General features: G+C 57.2%; 6 protein-coding genes across 6 annotated transcripts; 2 read left to right on the top strand and 4 right to left on the bottom strand.

Annotated features, from left to right (window-relative positions):
- Nucleotides 1-4: 4 nt before the first annotated feature.
- On the bottom strand, nt 5-2,415 carry SCHCODRAFT_02732511 (uncharacterized protein; the record flags this gene model as incomplete). Its single annotated transcript, XM_050347134.1, has 9 exons — nt 1,911-2,415; nt 1,698-1,858; nt 1,569-1,647; nt 956-1,509; nt 733-909; nt 583-679; nt 394-525; nt 221-341; nt 5-130 (listed from the first exon to the last, which is right to left on the bottom strand). Exons 1-9 carry the CDS (start codon nt 2,111-2,113, stop codon nt 5-7), a joined length of 1,650 nt encoding a protein of 549 aa, XP_050199955.1. The 5' UTR covers nt 2,114-2,415.
- SCHCODRAFT_02625428 (uncharacterized protein) lies at nt 2,323-4,478 on the bottom strand. Its single transcript, XM_003032282.3, has 17 exons — nt 4,244-4,478; nt 4,178-4,193; nt 4,066-4,128; nt 4,002-4,015; nt 3,850-3,948; nt 3,786-3,795; nt 3,712-3,729; nt 3,637-3,662; nt 3,559-3,584; nt 3,468-3,508; nt 3,393-3,417; nt 3,164-3,338; nt 3,056-3,115; nt 2,921-3,006; nt 2,843-2,867; nt 2,690-2,795; nt 2,323-2,635 (listed from the first exon to the last, which is right to left on the bottom strand). Exons 1-17 carry the CDS (start codon nt 4,318-4,320, stop codon nt 2,534-2,536), a joined length of 969 nt encoding a protein of 322 aa, XP_003032328.1. The 5' UTR covers nt 4,321-4,478; the 3' UTR covers nt 2,323-2,533.
- A 921-nt stretch (nt 4,479-5,399) lies between these two features.
- Nucleotides 5,400-6,380, top strand: SCHCODRAFT_02732484 (uncharacterized protein; the record flags this gene model as incomplete). The annotated part of the gene is made up of 3 exons (XM_003031838.1): nt 5,400-5,463; nt 5,526-6,112; nt 6,234-6,380. 3 exons carry the CDS (start codon nt 5,400-5,402, stop codon nt 6,378-6,380), a joined length of 798 nt encoding a protein of 265 aa, XP_003031884.1.
- A 188-nt stretch (nt 6,381-6,568) lies between these two features.
- Nucleotides 6,569-9,024, bottom strand: SCHCODRAFT_02625423 (uncharacterized protein). Its single transcript, XM_050345295.1, has 17 exons — nt 8,646-9,024; nt 8,577-8,592; nt 8,466-8,528; nt 8,400-8,413; nt 8,250-8,348; nt 8,187-8,196; nt 8,112-8,129; nt 8,027-8,052; nt 7,949-7,974; nt 7,864-7,898; nt 7,787-7,811; nt 7,664-7,737; nt 7,456-7,556; nt 7,346-7,405; nt 7,184-7,269; nt 7,102-7,126; nt 6,569-7,046 (listed from the first exon to the last, which is right to left on the bottom strand). Exons 1-17 carry the CDS (start codon nt 8,708-8,710, stop codon nt 6,887-6,889), a joined length of 903 nt encoding a protein of 300 aa, XP_050199954.1. The 5' UTR covers nt 8,711-9,024; the 3' UTR covers nt 6,569-6,886.
- Nucleotides 9,025-9,376: 352 nt separating this feature from the next.
- SCHCODRAFT_02625416 (FAD/NAD(P)-binding domain-containing protein) lies at nt 9,377-10,928 on the bottom strand. The gene is made up of 5 exons (XM_003032284.2): nt 10,847-10,928; nt 10,422-10,793; nt 10,251-10,369; nt 10,011-10,170; nt 9,377-9,954 (listed from the first exon to the last, which is right to left on the bottom strand). Exons 1-5 carry the CDS (start codon nt 10,883-10,885, stop codon nt 9,589-9,591), a joined length of 1,056 nt encoding a protein of 351 aa, XP_003032330.2. The 5' UTR covers nt 10,886-10,928; the 3' UTR covers nt 9,377-9,588.
- A 707-nt stretch (nt 10,929-11,635) lies between these two features.
- SCHCODRAFT_02667661 (UbiA-domain-containing protein) lies at nt 11,636-13,343 on the top strand (the record flags this gene model as incomplete). The annotated part of the gene is made up of 10 exons (XM_050346582.1): nt 11,636-11,824; nt 11,916-11,973; nt 12,029-12,128; nt 12,288-12,292; nt 12,332-12,449; nt 12,498-12,586; nt 12,642-12,735; nt 12,788-12,804; nt 12,927-13,183; nt 13,239-13,343. 10 exons carry the CDS (start codon nt 11,636-11,638, stop codon nt 13,341-13,343), a joined length of 1,032 nt encoding a protein of 343 aa, XP_050199953.1.
- Between the last annotated feature and the right edge of the window lie 1,319 nt (nt 13,344-14,662).

Genomic DNA, 14,662 nt, shown 5'->3' with positions numbered 1-14,662 from the left:
CGGCCTAGTTTGCGTTCGGATGCCGGATTAGATCCCAGATGACCTTGGCTAAGATGGAGGGCTGCAGGGTGTCGATGCCGGGGGCGACCATGTTCATGACGCTATAGAAGACAGAGGTAACGCTGGGATCCTGTAGCGTGTGTTCAGCCCGGGTGGACGTTGAGAGTCGACAAGACGAGGTAGAAACGCGTGCACTAAAAACGGATGGTAGTAGACGTACCGTGAAGGTCAGGCGCTGGAAGCGGAAGCCATACCACCGCTCGAAAGCGCCGTATGATCGGTCTTCGCCCGGCACGGGCACCGTCGTCTCCTTCGCATAATCTGCCTGACGATTTTGGTCCCTGCGAGAGAGCGTCAACATCACCCGTGTCGTAGAACAGTGAATTGCCATACCAGAGAGGCCCAGTTTTGTTGATTTGGTACTGGAAGAACTTCTTAGAAAACCCATCGGGAACGCGTTCCTTCACATTGACGAGCAGCTCGTTGAGGCATGTCGCATCCATGATAGCTTTCACTACGCCTTGCCTAAGAATGCATGTCAATATCAGTACGATCCGTTCGAATGGTCAGCCATTGACTTACCCGTACGCAGGCGTCAGCGTCATGACGCTGTCTCCGAGCGCAACCCAGTTAGAGGGCAAGTTGGAAGCGAGGTGGTACCGGATCCACGAGCGCGGCGCTTAAGCAGCATCAGTATCTTCCATAGGCCCCGTAAACGAAGCAGCAACGCACGGACGATGGCCTTGTGTATCTTCATCTGGTCCTCAACTTCGTGCAGGGTATCGAGGAGAGGGAAAAGCCAGTCGGGATGCCCATTGTCTGTGTAGACCTTCGACGCCAAGTCGATGAAGCCGTCGAGGTCAGAGGGGGTCTCTCCTCCGCCCCAGCGTCCAACACATAGTTGTACTGCTCAAGATGATCAGTTATTACATTTCAGCGAGTCTGCTTCACTGACCGATGTTCCCGTCGCGCTTGAGCACGTATATGCTTTCCTTGTTCTTCGTCGGGTGCGAGAGGCAGCAGTAGATAGTATTCCGCCCGTCGTCCGGCACGGGGGTCCGCTTCAGCAGGTCAGGCGGCAGAGGGAACTCCATCGTCGCATACCGCGTCTTCGGGTCGAACGAGATCTTCAACTCGTCGAGCGGGAGCGGGCCGTCCTTGTCCTTCTTCGCGCCAGAGTCGACTTTGCCAAAACCCGCGGCTGGCAGCCACTTGAGCGCCTGCGCGGAGCCAGTGCAGTCGGCGAAGAACGTTCCGTCGACGGTGTAGTTTCCCTCCGCGCCGGTCACCGCGACGCTCCCTACCCGCGTTGGGTCGTCGGGGCTCGCGATGAGGCCGGTGACAGTGCCAACGATATAGTCAATGTTCGGGTACGTCGTCTTGTCGAGCGTGAGCCGTCGGAGCAGGGTCTCGATGCCTTGCCGCGAGGTGAAGACCGTCGGGTCGTTCAAGTCTGTGTCCGCGAGGGGATTGCCCCACATGTGCGTCTTGTAGTCCGCGGGACCGATTCTGGGAGGAAGGAAGAGCGTTAGCAAAGAACCGCGCATGCTCATAAGCGCTCAACGCACGCAATGCCCGACGCCGCGCATTCCTCGTCGAACTTGTCGAAGAGGCGCTTGAATGCGCGGTAGCCGATACCGTGGACGACTGCAGCATCGTGTCAGCGTGCATCCCGCCATGCAGCCCCAGCAACGCACCATGAATCGCGCCGTACTGGATGAGCCGCGAGCGCTTGTTCTCCTGCTCCCAAGCGCGCACCCGCCGCCCGTCCTCCGTCGCCAGCCAACCCTCCGGCTCGATTATCACGACGCGCTCGTAGTGGTCGTGCAATACACGCGCCGCCACCAACCCGGCAATGCTGCAGACGCGCGTGAGCTTCCTCCCCGCCGCGCGCTCCCCGGCCTGCGTACCTGCCTCCGCACACCACGGCGGTCCCCTTCAGCTTCTCGCCCTCCGCGCGCGGCTTCCCAAGGTGCTCGAGCTCGCACACGATGGTCTCCTTCTCCAGCATGCTCTGCCGCAGGCGGCTGCCCAACACGCGCAGCCCGACATACACGCCCAGCGCAACGCCCGACGCGACGAGCAGCCTCTCTCTCGGTACGTCCAATGTCATTAGGGTGTGTGGGGAACGGTCGGCTACGCGGCTCCAAGAAGTTCTGGACAATTTATGCCCTGCTGCGTGGGATGCGTCAGAAAGAAGGGCGCCTGCGAGGCTGATTGATCATGGCGTGCCGAGCATCACGTCCTTGATGCAACAGCGCACCGCGCGCCGACGAGAGCGCCCTCTATTGCGCTGACTGTATGTGCCCATCTAATCGAGGCGTGATCCGAGTGGGAAGCCATGCATGAACACGCCTTGGGGAGATGGAAGACTGGAGGCAGTCCGATTCGGGTGCATGAACGAGTAGAAGGAGCGCGTATAGTACGACGATGACAATTGGGGGTTTATGTACAGTGCCGAGTCCACGCAGACAAGTGTAGTATATATATGCGAAATCCTGTATACACTCCATTGTTCCCCCGTCTCCGGGAATCAACCCCAAGAGCGGTAGCGCTCCTCGGAATTTTTGCTGAGGCTGACGGACATCCCTGTTGTCTCACCTTCGCTTCCGCTTCCGCTCCTCAGTTGCAGGGGCTGCAACCGGTGGCAGAGTCAGCGAGTGTCTTCGAAGCGAAGGTCAGAACGCACTATCTGGTTCCCGTTCGCGGAGGCGGACATAGTTGAAGGTCGCGCGAAGCTGACAGGGTCTTCGGTGTAGACATGATCGTTGCGATACGTATCTCGTTGGTTCAACCTGTAGAGGAGTGAGAAACAGACGATGAAACAAACCACGCTACGTACGTCGCGACTAGTGAGATAACATAAACTGGTGCAGGCCATCAGTGTACTGTACTCAACAAGGCACTTAGAGCCACGGACCTTTGCTTAACGCGAAGTGGAATGGTGTCCAAATCAACTGCGCTGTATGCGTAAAGTACAAGATGCAGTTGAGCACTTGCACGGCACTAACGAGGGTCAGGGTCTTCCCTAAAACATAATCAATGAAGCACTCACAAAGAGATGCCGCCTCGGTTGATCGTGAAGATGAGCAACTTGTCGAGTATGTTATCCGTTCTAGATCCGAGTCAGAGTTGGCACGATGAAGAAGCGGAGTGTACTGACGGCTTGAACCCCGTCTTGCTCCTCCAGAAAAACATGCATAGCGCGGTGGTGATAACGATATCACACAGCGCCGCGCCACCAAGAGCGAATCCAGAGATAATCCGCGCATTCTTCATCGTCAGGCCTTCGAAGTGGGCCGTCAGGAAGTTGTTCGCGACCGCGGCCGTCCCGAAGGCTGAGGACACCGTCAGAGTCGGTGGAGGCGCAGACTAGCTGGATAGGGGCGTACAGAAGCTGACGAGCGCGATGAACCACTGGGGAGCTGTTAGCCATCTGCCGATTATAGGGTGGCGCGCACTCATACAATAAGAAATGCCGCCCATTTAAGATTCCGTCCGGCGGCCACTGCGGAAGCAAAATGAGAGGGGGAGGGCTGTCAGGGCGAGACAACCTACATTGTACGAGACTGTATCCGTAGAACCTGAGGGGAAGGATGAGTGGGTCGAGGGTGTATGGGGAGGAGTCATGCGCACGCTTGGACAATAAAAGTGATAACATTCTGAGACGGGGTGAGCGATGAGCGGGTCAACGATGGGGCCTGCACGTACGGTGATCTGGCTCTCGACCTGCGAATCACGCATCAGCATTCTGTGGGAGGGTAGCGGCGAGGGAGGGAACGTACTTCAAGGGAGCTAGTAGGGAGAGTTGTTCAGTAGCGGAGAGGCGAAGTAGAGGATGAAGCGCACGTATCGATGCCCGCAATGGCAGTGGGATCCCCAAAGTGGATGATGAGATATGTGTATACTCCATGACCGCTGAGAGCCGTGCCAGCCGTATCCAGTACGCTGGACTTCGTGAGCACCGAGAGACTCGGAAGGGGCGTGGGCAAAAGACGTACAGCAGTGAAGCGACCTGTATGACCCCTGTCAGACGACTGCTAGCATGAGGGGCCGAGCACGCACCAGGAACTTCAACCACCAGCTATCCGAGGGATACGTGCGGAAGTACATGTATATTTGCAGGAACTGGGACTGTCAGCTTTCCCCCTCGGATGCGCGCAGGCCAAGCACGCACATTCAGACCATACAACCTGGGGGGCACGGTTAGCAAGCAAGATTTAGGGGAAGCGAGAGCACATACGCGCAGGATATGATGAGCCCAATGAGCAGCATGCCGAGCGGGGTCTCAATCGGGTTCCCCTGCGTGGGGGAGTCCATGGTGGCGGCGCAGAGTGCGTGCGCGGCGCCTGCGCTGTCGAGGGGGACGGGTGCTGCAGCTCGTGGTGGTCAGAGACAAGCAACCGGGGCGGAGGCGGACCAGCCAGCGCACGCGGCGTCATCGATCAGGAAGTCCGGACAGTACCCCATCCGGATACCTCGCGCCCGCGCGAGACACCGCGAGACATGGCCTGATACTAGGTGTCTCGGCTTTTTGCGCCTAGCCCTCACCGTGAGGGTCTCTGCCGTCCTCCCCCCCTGCTTGGGGAACCCCATCCCCCTTCCGCCTCTACCCGCTGGGAAAGCCCGCACAGTCGTCCAAGGTCGTCCACCGTCGTTAGCGGACGGACGCTCGCCGCGGGGTAATTTCACCGACCTGGCACGTGCGAACAAGACACCGGCCGGAACTTGCCGGGAAGTCTAATTTTCCTCTCACGGTTCGACTTTGACCCCACCAAGAGCGCATCACAGGCTTGAAGGAAGCAGAGCTGTCGGCTAGCTCTCAAGAATCTGGCGCCGTGCACGGAAATATGGACGTAAGAAGTAAGTATATGGGCGCTGGGCGCACGTCCATCGCTACCACTGCGCGATCAAAGAACCTGCTCGCCTCAGCGACCATTGACTCGTCTAAAACCGACAGTCACGCAGCCATGAGCCTATGATCTCATGTCCACCGTGCTTGACTCCGATGAAGGCGCGCTGGGCATTCGGGCGTCCCTGCAGGCTTCGAGCCTCAGGATCGACGAAGCGATCCAATCTTGATACCGCTTCGTCCATAAATTCCCAGATCTATGCGAGCGCTCGCATGTTGCTCCAAGATTGTCTACCGGCGCTGATTAAAAGCCAAGATTTCTGATCCTTGAGTCGAGGAGCGCGCCACATCCTCTAGAGTCTACACGGCTGCACGGCTTGGCCGAAATCTTTGGCGGGACCCTGATTCCAAAATGTTTGAGCAAAGTCCCGAAGTCCTCTACGATAGGGAGACACGAGGATTTTTTGGAAGCGCCCGTTTTGACGAGAACTTGGAAACGATCCGCCAAAACATTTGCAAATGACGTCATTTCGGAGCTTCGTCCGGGATGCATTCTGCTGCCTGCCTGCCTGCGTCTGCGCTCTGCCTGCTGCTGCTCCTCCTCGTCCTCTGTTCAGTGCACACATAATTAGGGAAAATCATGTATATTGCAACTATGCTACTAGACATCCAGGTGTCTACTTCGAATATACATGGGCGCCGCCCAACAGCGCACCCGCCCTCCCCGCCGTTGCCACCTGCCACGTCATCATAGCAACCGCGCAACACGGTGACACGAGCTGCAGCGCTGTCAGAGGACAGCGGCAGTCGCGGCAGCGGCTGCCCCCAGCCTGTCTCCCCTCCATCCCATCGACTCTGAATGACATCTGCAGGAGCGAGTCAGTGAACAGCGACGATGGACAAATCACCGACTCACCTCAACATCCAGACCTGCCCTCCACCTCTCCCTCATGCTTGACGACGCCACGAATCTGGAGGGAGCTCAATAAGCAGAGAAAGAGGGCTCGGGGGCGGGCACCCACCTGCGCAGAGTCCGCAACCCTCAAGACCGCGTTGAGGAAGATGGGAGTCAAGAGCAAAACGCGAAGTCCCAACTCCCACGGACGGCGCCGATTTTCCACCGCCGCGTGGCGCCCATCGCGTGCAGGTCGCGTGTTGCGTGCCGCCGCCGTGCCGGGCAGCGTCCGGGACGAGTTCGGGAACGTTCCACGGTGGGAACTCGAGCAAACTCGGTGGCGCGCTCTTGGAAACGCAGCATCTGTGCGGCGGCCTCTGACGAAATGCTGCTCAGATGTTGCTGGAGCGGCTGGTCCGAGCCTCGGAGACAGCGCGGGGCAATTACAAATGTGATTTTTCACTAAACTTTGGAAACACCGTGCAGCTGTGTATGCTATCCCTCTGTCCGTATCCGGGGATCGGCGCCGTAGCAACTGGCAGGGATAGCCAAGCCGTTGGTATCGGAGCGGACACGAAGGCGGATAAAGATGCGCGCCGACAACAGAGACTTCAGGGCGGCTGTTTCGACTAGTCGTACAGCAAACAGCTGGATGCAGTTGTTAGAGAACGAGCCAGAGGATAGCAACGACGCCACAAAGTCATGTCCGAGTCACGTGGATATCACGAGCTTCTCACACAGTTCGACTCCAAAGCTCGGTCTTCCGTCGCAAGATTCAAGATACCACGGCAATTCGTCGTACAGCCTCCGTGCTTCGAAAACACCACAGCACATCTCTCGTAGCAGTTCCATTGCCAAGCATAAATAGCAAAATAAATGAGGGTAGCCACTAGGAACTACATACGAGGCCGAACTGCGCAAGTCATACAAGTACAAAGCTACAAGTGTCAAAATATAAGGTTAAATCGTCACTCAGCCGCAAATCGCATAACCCTAGACCGCATGCACCACCCTAGACTGCATGTGCCACCTTCCACGGCTCAGGGCTCGAAACGGACTCTTTCAACGTCTCCGTCGTCGTCTCCGTATACACCTTCAGCTTGAGGGGCTAGTATCGGGAAGGCAAGTTAGTGGTCGTGTCAAGGGCAAAAAATCATATATCCCAGACGTACAATCCCGCCCGACCCTCTCTGCCGCTGGCTCACGAACGTCGAGTTGGCCTGCGAGGAGGTCCGGAAGCTCGCGCTCGAGGTCACGTCCGTGAACGTGGACTGGCGGTACTTGTCACGCTGGTTCAGGCTGTGCGAAGTCAGGACACGGGCTCGGCTTCGGGCAAGCCACGGGATGCACGCACGTAGCGATGAGGGAGATCGAGTAGACTGGCGGGATATGCGATTAGCAGGGGTAAAAGAAACGGAAAAAGACCGCCAGCGCACTCTTGCTCAGGCAGAAGTGGAATGGCGCCCAGACGAGGTTCGCCGGGTTCCACATGTACAGCGCGAAGTTGAAGATCTGGACGACCCTGCAGCCGCCGTCAGCACATCGACTAGCCACGCACGCGCGCATCCCCGCGCGGTTCGCAACCGAGCGCCACTCACAAGGCGATCGCCCCGCGGTTGATCGTGAAGACGAGGAGCCGGTCGAGGATGCTGTCCGTCCTGCTGGCGCGTCAGCAGAGTCGAAGAAGCACGTGTGGCGGTCCACGCACGGCTTGAAGCCCGTCTTGCTCCCGGTGAAGAGCAGGCACAGCGCGAGCGTGATGGCGAAGTCGCACACCGCGTTCCCGCCGAGCGCGAACCCGGAGATGATCTGGATGAGGGAACTTTAGCAAAGGCACCAAGGTAACACGATCGCATGGAAGGTGGTAGGAGCGGAACAAAGGGGACAGGAACGGCACGAAGGGGCCAAGGACAAACCTTCGCGTTCGTCATGCTCAAGCCTGCGAAGTGGACGGAGACGAAATTGTTCACGCACGCGGCGACACCGAATGCTGTCGCCGGGGTCAGTACGCGGCCGAGCAGCGGGTTATGTTTTCGTACCAAGCGAGACAAAGCCGATGAAGTACTGTTTAGTTAGTTCAAGATACACACGATGACCGCCTGCGAGAAAAGCTCACAATGATCCAGGCCACGTAGCGCCGCTGGCCGGCCACTGTACCAAAAAGTCAGCAGGGGTCGCTCAGCCGTTTCGCAAATACAAACATTTGCTGATGCTATGCCCATAGAATCTATGGCGCGGAGTTAGCATAGGCGCCAGTATCGATATTCGAGAAAACGTACACCTGGGTGATGAAAGTCACGAAGACCTAAGCGAAAGGGAGGCTCGTTAGCGACTGGCTTCAATCGAGCGCCACACGCGACTCACGGTCAGGAGACTCTCGACCTGAGGACCGAGGTAGATGTTAGCAGATGAGAAGCAAGCCTTGGCGAGTCACAGTACCTCAAGTGCCCTGTGGTGCGCGCATGTTAGGTGGTTCTCTCAATTATAACAAGCGAGACGTACGGATCGATTGCACCGATCGCTTCGGGATGGCCATAGTTCGTGACGAGGTAATTGTACACCCCGCGTCCTGAGAGGGCGGTCGCGACGGTGTCCATGAGGCTTGGAGCGAGTCAGCAGGGAGAATAACGGCGCTGAGATTTCTGCACGAACAGGATGGTGACCACCTAGGAGCCTGTCAGCGCGGAGAAATCGAGAACCCTTCGAGAGATTACTCACTGTGACCTTTAGCCAGGTAGCGTCGCCCGGATAGCTGCGGAAGTATATGTAGCCCTGTAAAAACTACAGCAAGGTCAGCCAATGGCTTTTGTTGCAAAGACATCCACATACTACAAGACCATATAGACTGATCGGAGGCAGGTTAGCAGCGGACCGATTCAAAGATCGATGGGCACTCACGCAGAAGATATGATCAAGCCAATGAGCAGCATGCCCAAAGGGAGCTCAACGGGGTTGGCGGCCATGGCGCTTGTAGAACCGACGCGAGGGGGAAAAGAGGAAAGGGGGAACGGGTGATGGGAAGGGAAGACCAACCTCGAAGAGAACGATATCAGTGTAGGCCATTTAAGCGACCCGCCCAGCGTCCCACCGCATCAAAAACATCAGCATGAGCATGACGCCGTGGGGGCGGTCGCGCACGATAAATCACATTGCGGCTATCAGCGCCTCATTGAAACAATGGATAGCGCAGTTCCGACCACCTGTAACGCAAAGTGGACCGGTGTACGAGCCAAACGTATGGTTGTGGCGAGGACTCCACCAAGAACGGTCCTCGAGCGCGGAGGGGAAACACATCTTCGCGAGCACGCGCTGTGATCTCGTTCCTCGAGCATCGCATGATGCTACTGCACCCTCAGACAGTCAGAAGCACCCTTCATACGAATCGAGTTCTTGAGGTCCAGACGGCTTTTGAGCACCAATGCGGACGTGCGTCGATGTTGGTGGTACTCTCGCCGACTAGAAAGGTAACAAGGGAGGACGAACGGGGCAGAGGACCCAGAGCGCGGCAAAGTCCGACGGTCGATGATCCGTAACGCGTGGCCTGCCGACGCACGGTTCATTGGACGGGCGCACCCAAAGCCCTCGACAAATCTCTTCCTCCGCCGCCACCATCAAAGGATCTGCACGGCGCGCGATGTCGGGGACACGTTCGAGCGCGTCAAACCTATCTTTGCTTCCGCCCTCGTCAGAGGAGCACGCAGATTAGCACGGCAATACGCTTGAAGCACGATGCGCCGTAGTGTCAATCAGCTAGCAGACCTCGCTCACAATTATCGCCTTCTAGCTCTGATATACCACCTCAGTTGCCACCAGAAGCTCCCTGCTTGGGTCGGCCATCGGGCTAATCGAATCCGTTCGCCGCAAGCCAGCCATCTGCTTCTGCGTCCGCATCGTGCTTGAGTATCTCGTCAATACGGCCTCGTTCTGCGTCTCGCTCTAGATGTTGATGGTCGGCCTTGCCCCCATTCTGTTGGGCGCCCTGCTCGGCCTTGGTGGCTGCCTTCCAAGCCTCCCTCATTTTCGCGTCTCGTGCCTCCTGGGCAGGGCCGTCGGGAATGTGGAACAACGTCCTATTAGCGCTCGACGCCAGCTGAACCTTCGAGACGCGGCCTTGACGAATTTGTTGATACCCTCGCAAGAGACGAGGAATGTCTTCGGCGTGCGCAACATGGGAAAGCAGACGGCCAAGTACGGCTGCGTCTTCAATCTGGGGCAAAACATGTCAGCGCCTGATGACGAACGGACAGGAGGATGACTCCTTACCGCCATTACCCCGCCTTGGGCCATGTACGGTAGCATGGGTCCCCTCGCATCACCAAGGAGCGTAACATGGGCATCCGAGTCCACCCATGTTGGAATGGGATCTCGAAGGTTCAGTCGCCAGACCCAAGCGTCCTTGATCAGCTCCAAGAGCTTCTGGACTCTGCGCATTCGCCAGTCAGATTCAGAACATAGAATGACTGGGCATTGGATCGCAGGCAATGTCGGCCGCGCAACACATACCTGGGTTCCCACCCCTGGTACTCTGCTCTCAGCCGCCTCACGTCGCCCGGAGTGGTCCACGATTCACTATAGCCTTGATCTGGATGGATCAGGACGAGGTTATAGCGGCGTTGTGCCGACTGGACTCAGCATCAGCCTCACAAGCCTGATGCCAAGGAACAAGTAACCCACCACATTATACCCTACGAGGTGCTTCTGCGGGCCCATCCAAACCGTCGTTTCTCGCCGGTCGATGAGGTCGATGAGTTCCCGATCGGTCGTGCGGCGCATCGCGTCCGTGTCAATGACGGCACGGTACGCAGCGTCGCCGGTGGGTACTGCCCGGTCTGACTGCCCGGTCACATACGACCGCACAAGGGAACGGATCCCGTCCGCGCCGACGACAATGTCAGCGGAGATGGTGTCACCGTTCGCCAGAACCACTTTGGGTTTGCCGTCGACGGACGCGGAAGCAGGCGTGACGGCGCTCACGGCGCTGTTGGTTGACAACGTGACGCCGGACCCGGTCGCCCTACCATGCAAAATACGGTGGAGGTCTTGACGCTACGTTTAAGTCCGTTAGCCAAGCGTCGAGGTCCAGCATCACCGATACGAACATGAACGTGATAGTACGGCGCCGCATACCGCTCCCTCATTGAATTCCTCCACTCCGTGCGACCAACGGTTTCTCCGTTTGCATCTTGCATTGTGAGCTGGCTCGTCCCACTGGAGATGATATACGGATGACTCACATCGCCGGAAGACTAGCGCTTGAGGCTCGACGCCGACCTGTTGTAACTGGTCACTGAGCCCCCAGCGCTGGAGGATGCGAGTTGCATTAGGTGCGAGCTGCATCCCAGCCCCCGCTTCGCGCAGCTCAGAGGCAGCCTCCAGGATATGCACGCGATGACCAGCAGCCCTAATCGTGCTTGCCGCCGCGAGGCCGCCGATGCCTGCACCGACAATGATAACATCCAAAGGCAGACGGGCAACACGCTGTCGTACAGTAGTCGCAGCGGGTTGCATGGTGGCTAGTTCAAGAGCTTGCTTGAAGGGAGGCTGCGAGTAGCACGATGAGCAGGGGGTAAGGACTCAGGCTGACAGATACCCTGACCTATTTTATGACAGCGAGGGCAGTCACAGGAAGCTGTCCTGCAAGGCTGACAGGTTTGTAAGAAAAGCTATGCAGCTTGCCTGATGTTGCGCTGGTTTTGGGAACGAAACATGCAGCGAGCCGCCGCGACAGTGTCAATGGAAATGGGTAGAGTTCGAAGGGCCCTTGGTGAGACCGGGATCTACGGCAAAATCTACCTTCCGCCTCAGTGGCAACAGGCATCTTCAGCATGACCGTAGCGAAATTAGAAGCGCGCTGGTTCGACTTTGCAACGCGGGCGCCCGCGTGGAAGATGTGGACGAAACGACATCACAACAACTGTATCTCGCTGGAGACGCACGCGCATCGCCTCGCACGCGCGCGCCTCCCGCAGTCCCATCCTGCGCTCTTCTCTGCTCACCTGTGTCGCTTGATCGCCGCCCGGCACCTCATTCAAATACCCTCCCCTCCTTCTCTCCAGCGTCTTTCCCTTCCCCTTCGTGTTTCCCTTCCACTATGAACGGCCCTTTCGTTGACGCCGTGGTGCGCACTCTCGGGCCGTTATGTCCGACGCGTCCCTCACATACGCCCAGCTTGACCTTACCCGAGTGCGCAAGTATGCAGGCACTCTTCTCATTTTCTGGCCCTTTGGTGAGTGCCGCGCTCCTTGGAGATGGACCGCTCGCTCACAACCTTCGATCGCTAGCTTGGGCAATGTCGATGGTGGCACGCCGCCTCGAGATCTCCGTTGCAGCCTATGCTATGTCTATCCTTTACGGGCTGATTGCCTCGTTCTTGCTACGAAGGTGCGTATCTTGACGTACCTCGTCAACCCCCTCTAACATCTCTTCAGTACGTCGCGGTAGTGATCAGCGGGAGCAGATCGACTGAATAAGCCACAGCGGCGGGAGTTATTTGGAACGACATTGTCGATCGCGACATAGACAAACATGTTGGTGCGTCAGGGAGCGTCCGATCTCGAACGTGCTTTCCAACTGACCTTCTGCAGAGCGCACGAAGACGCGGCCTCTTGCGAGCGGCCGGATGTCCGTACAAGCCGCCTTCGCGTTGCTAGCAGCCAACCTCGCAATTCTCCTAGTCGCCCTCTGGCCCATGAACAAGCCGACGTATGTTGACACGCGCTCCGTCCTCCCTCAGTTTCTGAAGCTGTACAGATGGGACTACGGCCTCATCGCTACTTTCATCTACCCGGGTATCTACCCCCTCATGAAGCGCGTGACATATTGGCCTCAGGCATGGCTAGGTATGAACCTCCACAAAAGGTCCGCTCGCACAGGCGCTCACTCTTCCTTCCGCAGGCCTCGCGATGAACGTTGGCATCCCGATGGCGTGGACGGCTTACTCGCAAACAGTCTCGGCTAGCGCCTTCATCCTCGCGGCAGGCACCTGGTCGTACGTCTTCCTCATTCTCATCACCTCGCTCCTCTCTAACGTCCCGATGTAGGTGGACAATGTGGTATGGTTAGTACAGCATCAACTTCTATCGCTTCCATCGCCCTTCTTGGCCCCCTGCTTCCCATCGCCAAGCGTGTTCCCTCCACCGTCTTCTTCCGTTGACTTCGGGCTCTGACTCCCCGGAATAGATACAATTTACGCATGCCAGGACAAGAAGGACGATGCGCAAGTGGGCGTGATGTCGACAGCACTGCTATTCGGCGGAAATATCCGGCCCGTTCTCGCAGTGCTCGCGGGGAGCTTTGCGGCATCCCTCGCGCTAGCAGGCGTTGCCAACGAGCAGGGGGTGCTCTACTACGCTATAAGCGTCGCAGGTGGCATAGCATATCTACTGCATCTGACTACCTCTGTCGATGTGGATGACCCGAAGTCATGCGGCAAAGTGGTACGTCCTTGTCTCGATCACAATCTTTTGACTTCGACTAAGTCAATCCGTTCAGTTCTACAACAGCGGTGTCTGGCTGGGAGCACTGATCTATGCGGGTACGCTCGCCGACTATCTGGCTGCTGCATTATGCCCCCATACCGTCAGCGTGACTTGGTAATTTACCCGCCAACGCGCACACGCCTTCTCGCACCGCAATCTTTGCTCGCATTCGTGCCCTGCGCCGCCTTCGCCGCCTTACCGTCTAGCCGCCCGCACCACTGTGACAATCGACCGCCGATGTACAGTCCTCGCTATCGATCGCATATACCACCCTGCTATGCATTCTTGTTCCTGTCCGTCATCTGTATCACTACCCCATCTTGTCTTCGCCTACCATAGAGCTTTTTCACTCCTTTACTCGCCCCTTGCACCTTGTATATACTGTGCAAAGCACTTACCTTCCCTTCGACTTCGCTCTATACTCCCGCTGCTTGCACCGTCACATCTATGTATCATTTTACCCGGTCCATCTTTTCTGCTTTTTCTCGCCGTGGCTATCCATGTATCGGCACCTACTCACCACGAAGGGGATAGAGTTCACAGTAACCGCTGACGCGGGTCGGAGGGGACTCGCAGTCTTATGCAGACTTTATTACTTATTTATGTATATATTTGTGGAGTACCCGTCCATACTATCCTACTTATCTTCGAACTTCGCTAGCAACACGGAATGATCTATGTTTCTGCAGATGATTTATGCAGTCCCGAAGAACCCGTCTGCAGTTCCTCGTCGTTTGTTCTCGCAAGTAGTCACCGTGATGCGTCGGCCCATGCAGCTGCGTCGCGCGGTCGATTTGCTATCATTAGCTACAGCATACACTTGAAGTTCCATAGATACTCGGGACTATAGTATGCCGACTGAGAGGCATTGAACCGGGGCGAAGATGCATTTACGAACTGGTGTGGTACTTGTCTGACCCATGTTCGGTACTTGGCGACCCCACGTTCGACATCAGCCAAGTCCGGTAGAGCCTCAACAGCATCTTCATCGCCGTACTCGTGGTTAGATGCCTACGACCTTCTCTTATTCAAGGTTTCTCTTAGTTGACGAATTTGCCCACCGCACACGATCATGGGCATCCTCGATATGCTTTGCGCGGGAACGGCAGACACAGCGCTTGCGAAATGGTGTGTATTGTGTGCTTACGGAGTAATTGACCCCGACGGACCGCTCGGACGCGACGTAGACCACGGCAGTAAGCCGCAAGCCGTCCCGCATGGGAGTGCTTGGTGGGAGATCAACCAAATCGCGTATACATCCCAGATCCGCTGGGTCGCGGAGAGTCCCAAGCACGGCGAAGATACGGAATGCATATAAGGTGTGCATAATCGGACCGAGCGAGCACAGGTTAGCCGCTTCGGGGACGGGGTTGGCTTGAAACGACAGACTTGGGTTCAGACTGAAAGTCAAACCGTGGTCACGGGACTTTTGTTTGT

This window comes from Schizophyllum commune, assembly GCF_000143185.2.
Source record: "Schizophyllum commune H4-8 unplaced genomic scaffold SCHCOscaffold_6, whole genome shotgun sequence".
Taxonomy (NCBI): domain Eukaryota; kingdom Fungi; phylum Basidiomycota; class Agaricomycetes; order Agaricales; family Schizophyllaceae; genus Schizophyllum; species Schizophyllum commune.
The sequence above is the reverse complement of the archived record's forward strand: the minus strand, read 5'-3'. Positions and strand labels throughout refer to the sequence as shown.

What these genes read in the sequence shown, in the direction of transcription:
- SCHCODRAFT_02625423 (XM_050345295.1), bottom strand. Translation starts at nt 8,710, where the DNA reads ATGGCCGCCAACCCCGTTGAGCTCCCTTTGGGCATGCTGCTCATTGGC. An exon ending in GTGACTTTCATCACCCAGGT is followed by an intron (nt 7,975 to 8,026) that starts GTACGTTTTCTC and finishes TCCGCGCCATAG; the next exon opens with ATTCTATGGGCATAGCATCA. An exon ending in CATCGGCTTTGTCTCGCTTG is followed by an intron (nt 7,738 to 7,786) that starts GTACGAAAACAT and finishes CCCCGGCGACAG; the next exon opens with CATTCGGTGTCGCCGCGTGC.
- SCHCODRAFT_02625416 (XM_003032284.2), bottom strand. Translation starts at nt 10,885, where the DNA reads ATGAGGGAGCGGTATGCGGCGCCGTACTATCACGTTCAT. An exon ending in ACCTCGTAGGGTATAATGTG is followed by an intron (nt 10,370 to 10,421) that starts GTGGGTTACTTG and finishes TGCTGAGTCCAG; the next exon opens with TCGGCACAACGCCGCTATAA. An exon ending in CCCAAGGCGGGGTAATGGCG is followed by an intron (nt 9,955 to 10,010) that starts GTAAGGAGTCAT and finishes GTTTTGCCCCAG; the next exon opens with ATTGAAGACGCAGCCGTACT.
- SCHCODRAFT_02625428 (XM_003032282.3), bottom strand. Translation starts at nt 4,320, where the DNA reads ATGGACTCCCCCACGCAGGGGAACCCGATTGAGACCCCGCTCGGCATG. An exon ending in ATCACTTTTATTGTCCAAGC is followed by an intron (nt 3,585 to 3,636) that starts GTGCGCATGACT and finishes CCTTCCCCTCAG; the next exon opens with GTTCTACGGATACAGTCTCG. An exon ending in CCACTTCGCGTTAAGCAAAG is followed by an intron (nt 2,868 to 2,920) that starts GTCCGTGGCTCT and finishes GGCCTGCACCAG; the next exon opens with TTTATGTTATCTCACTAGTC.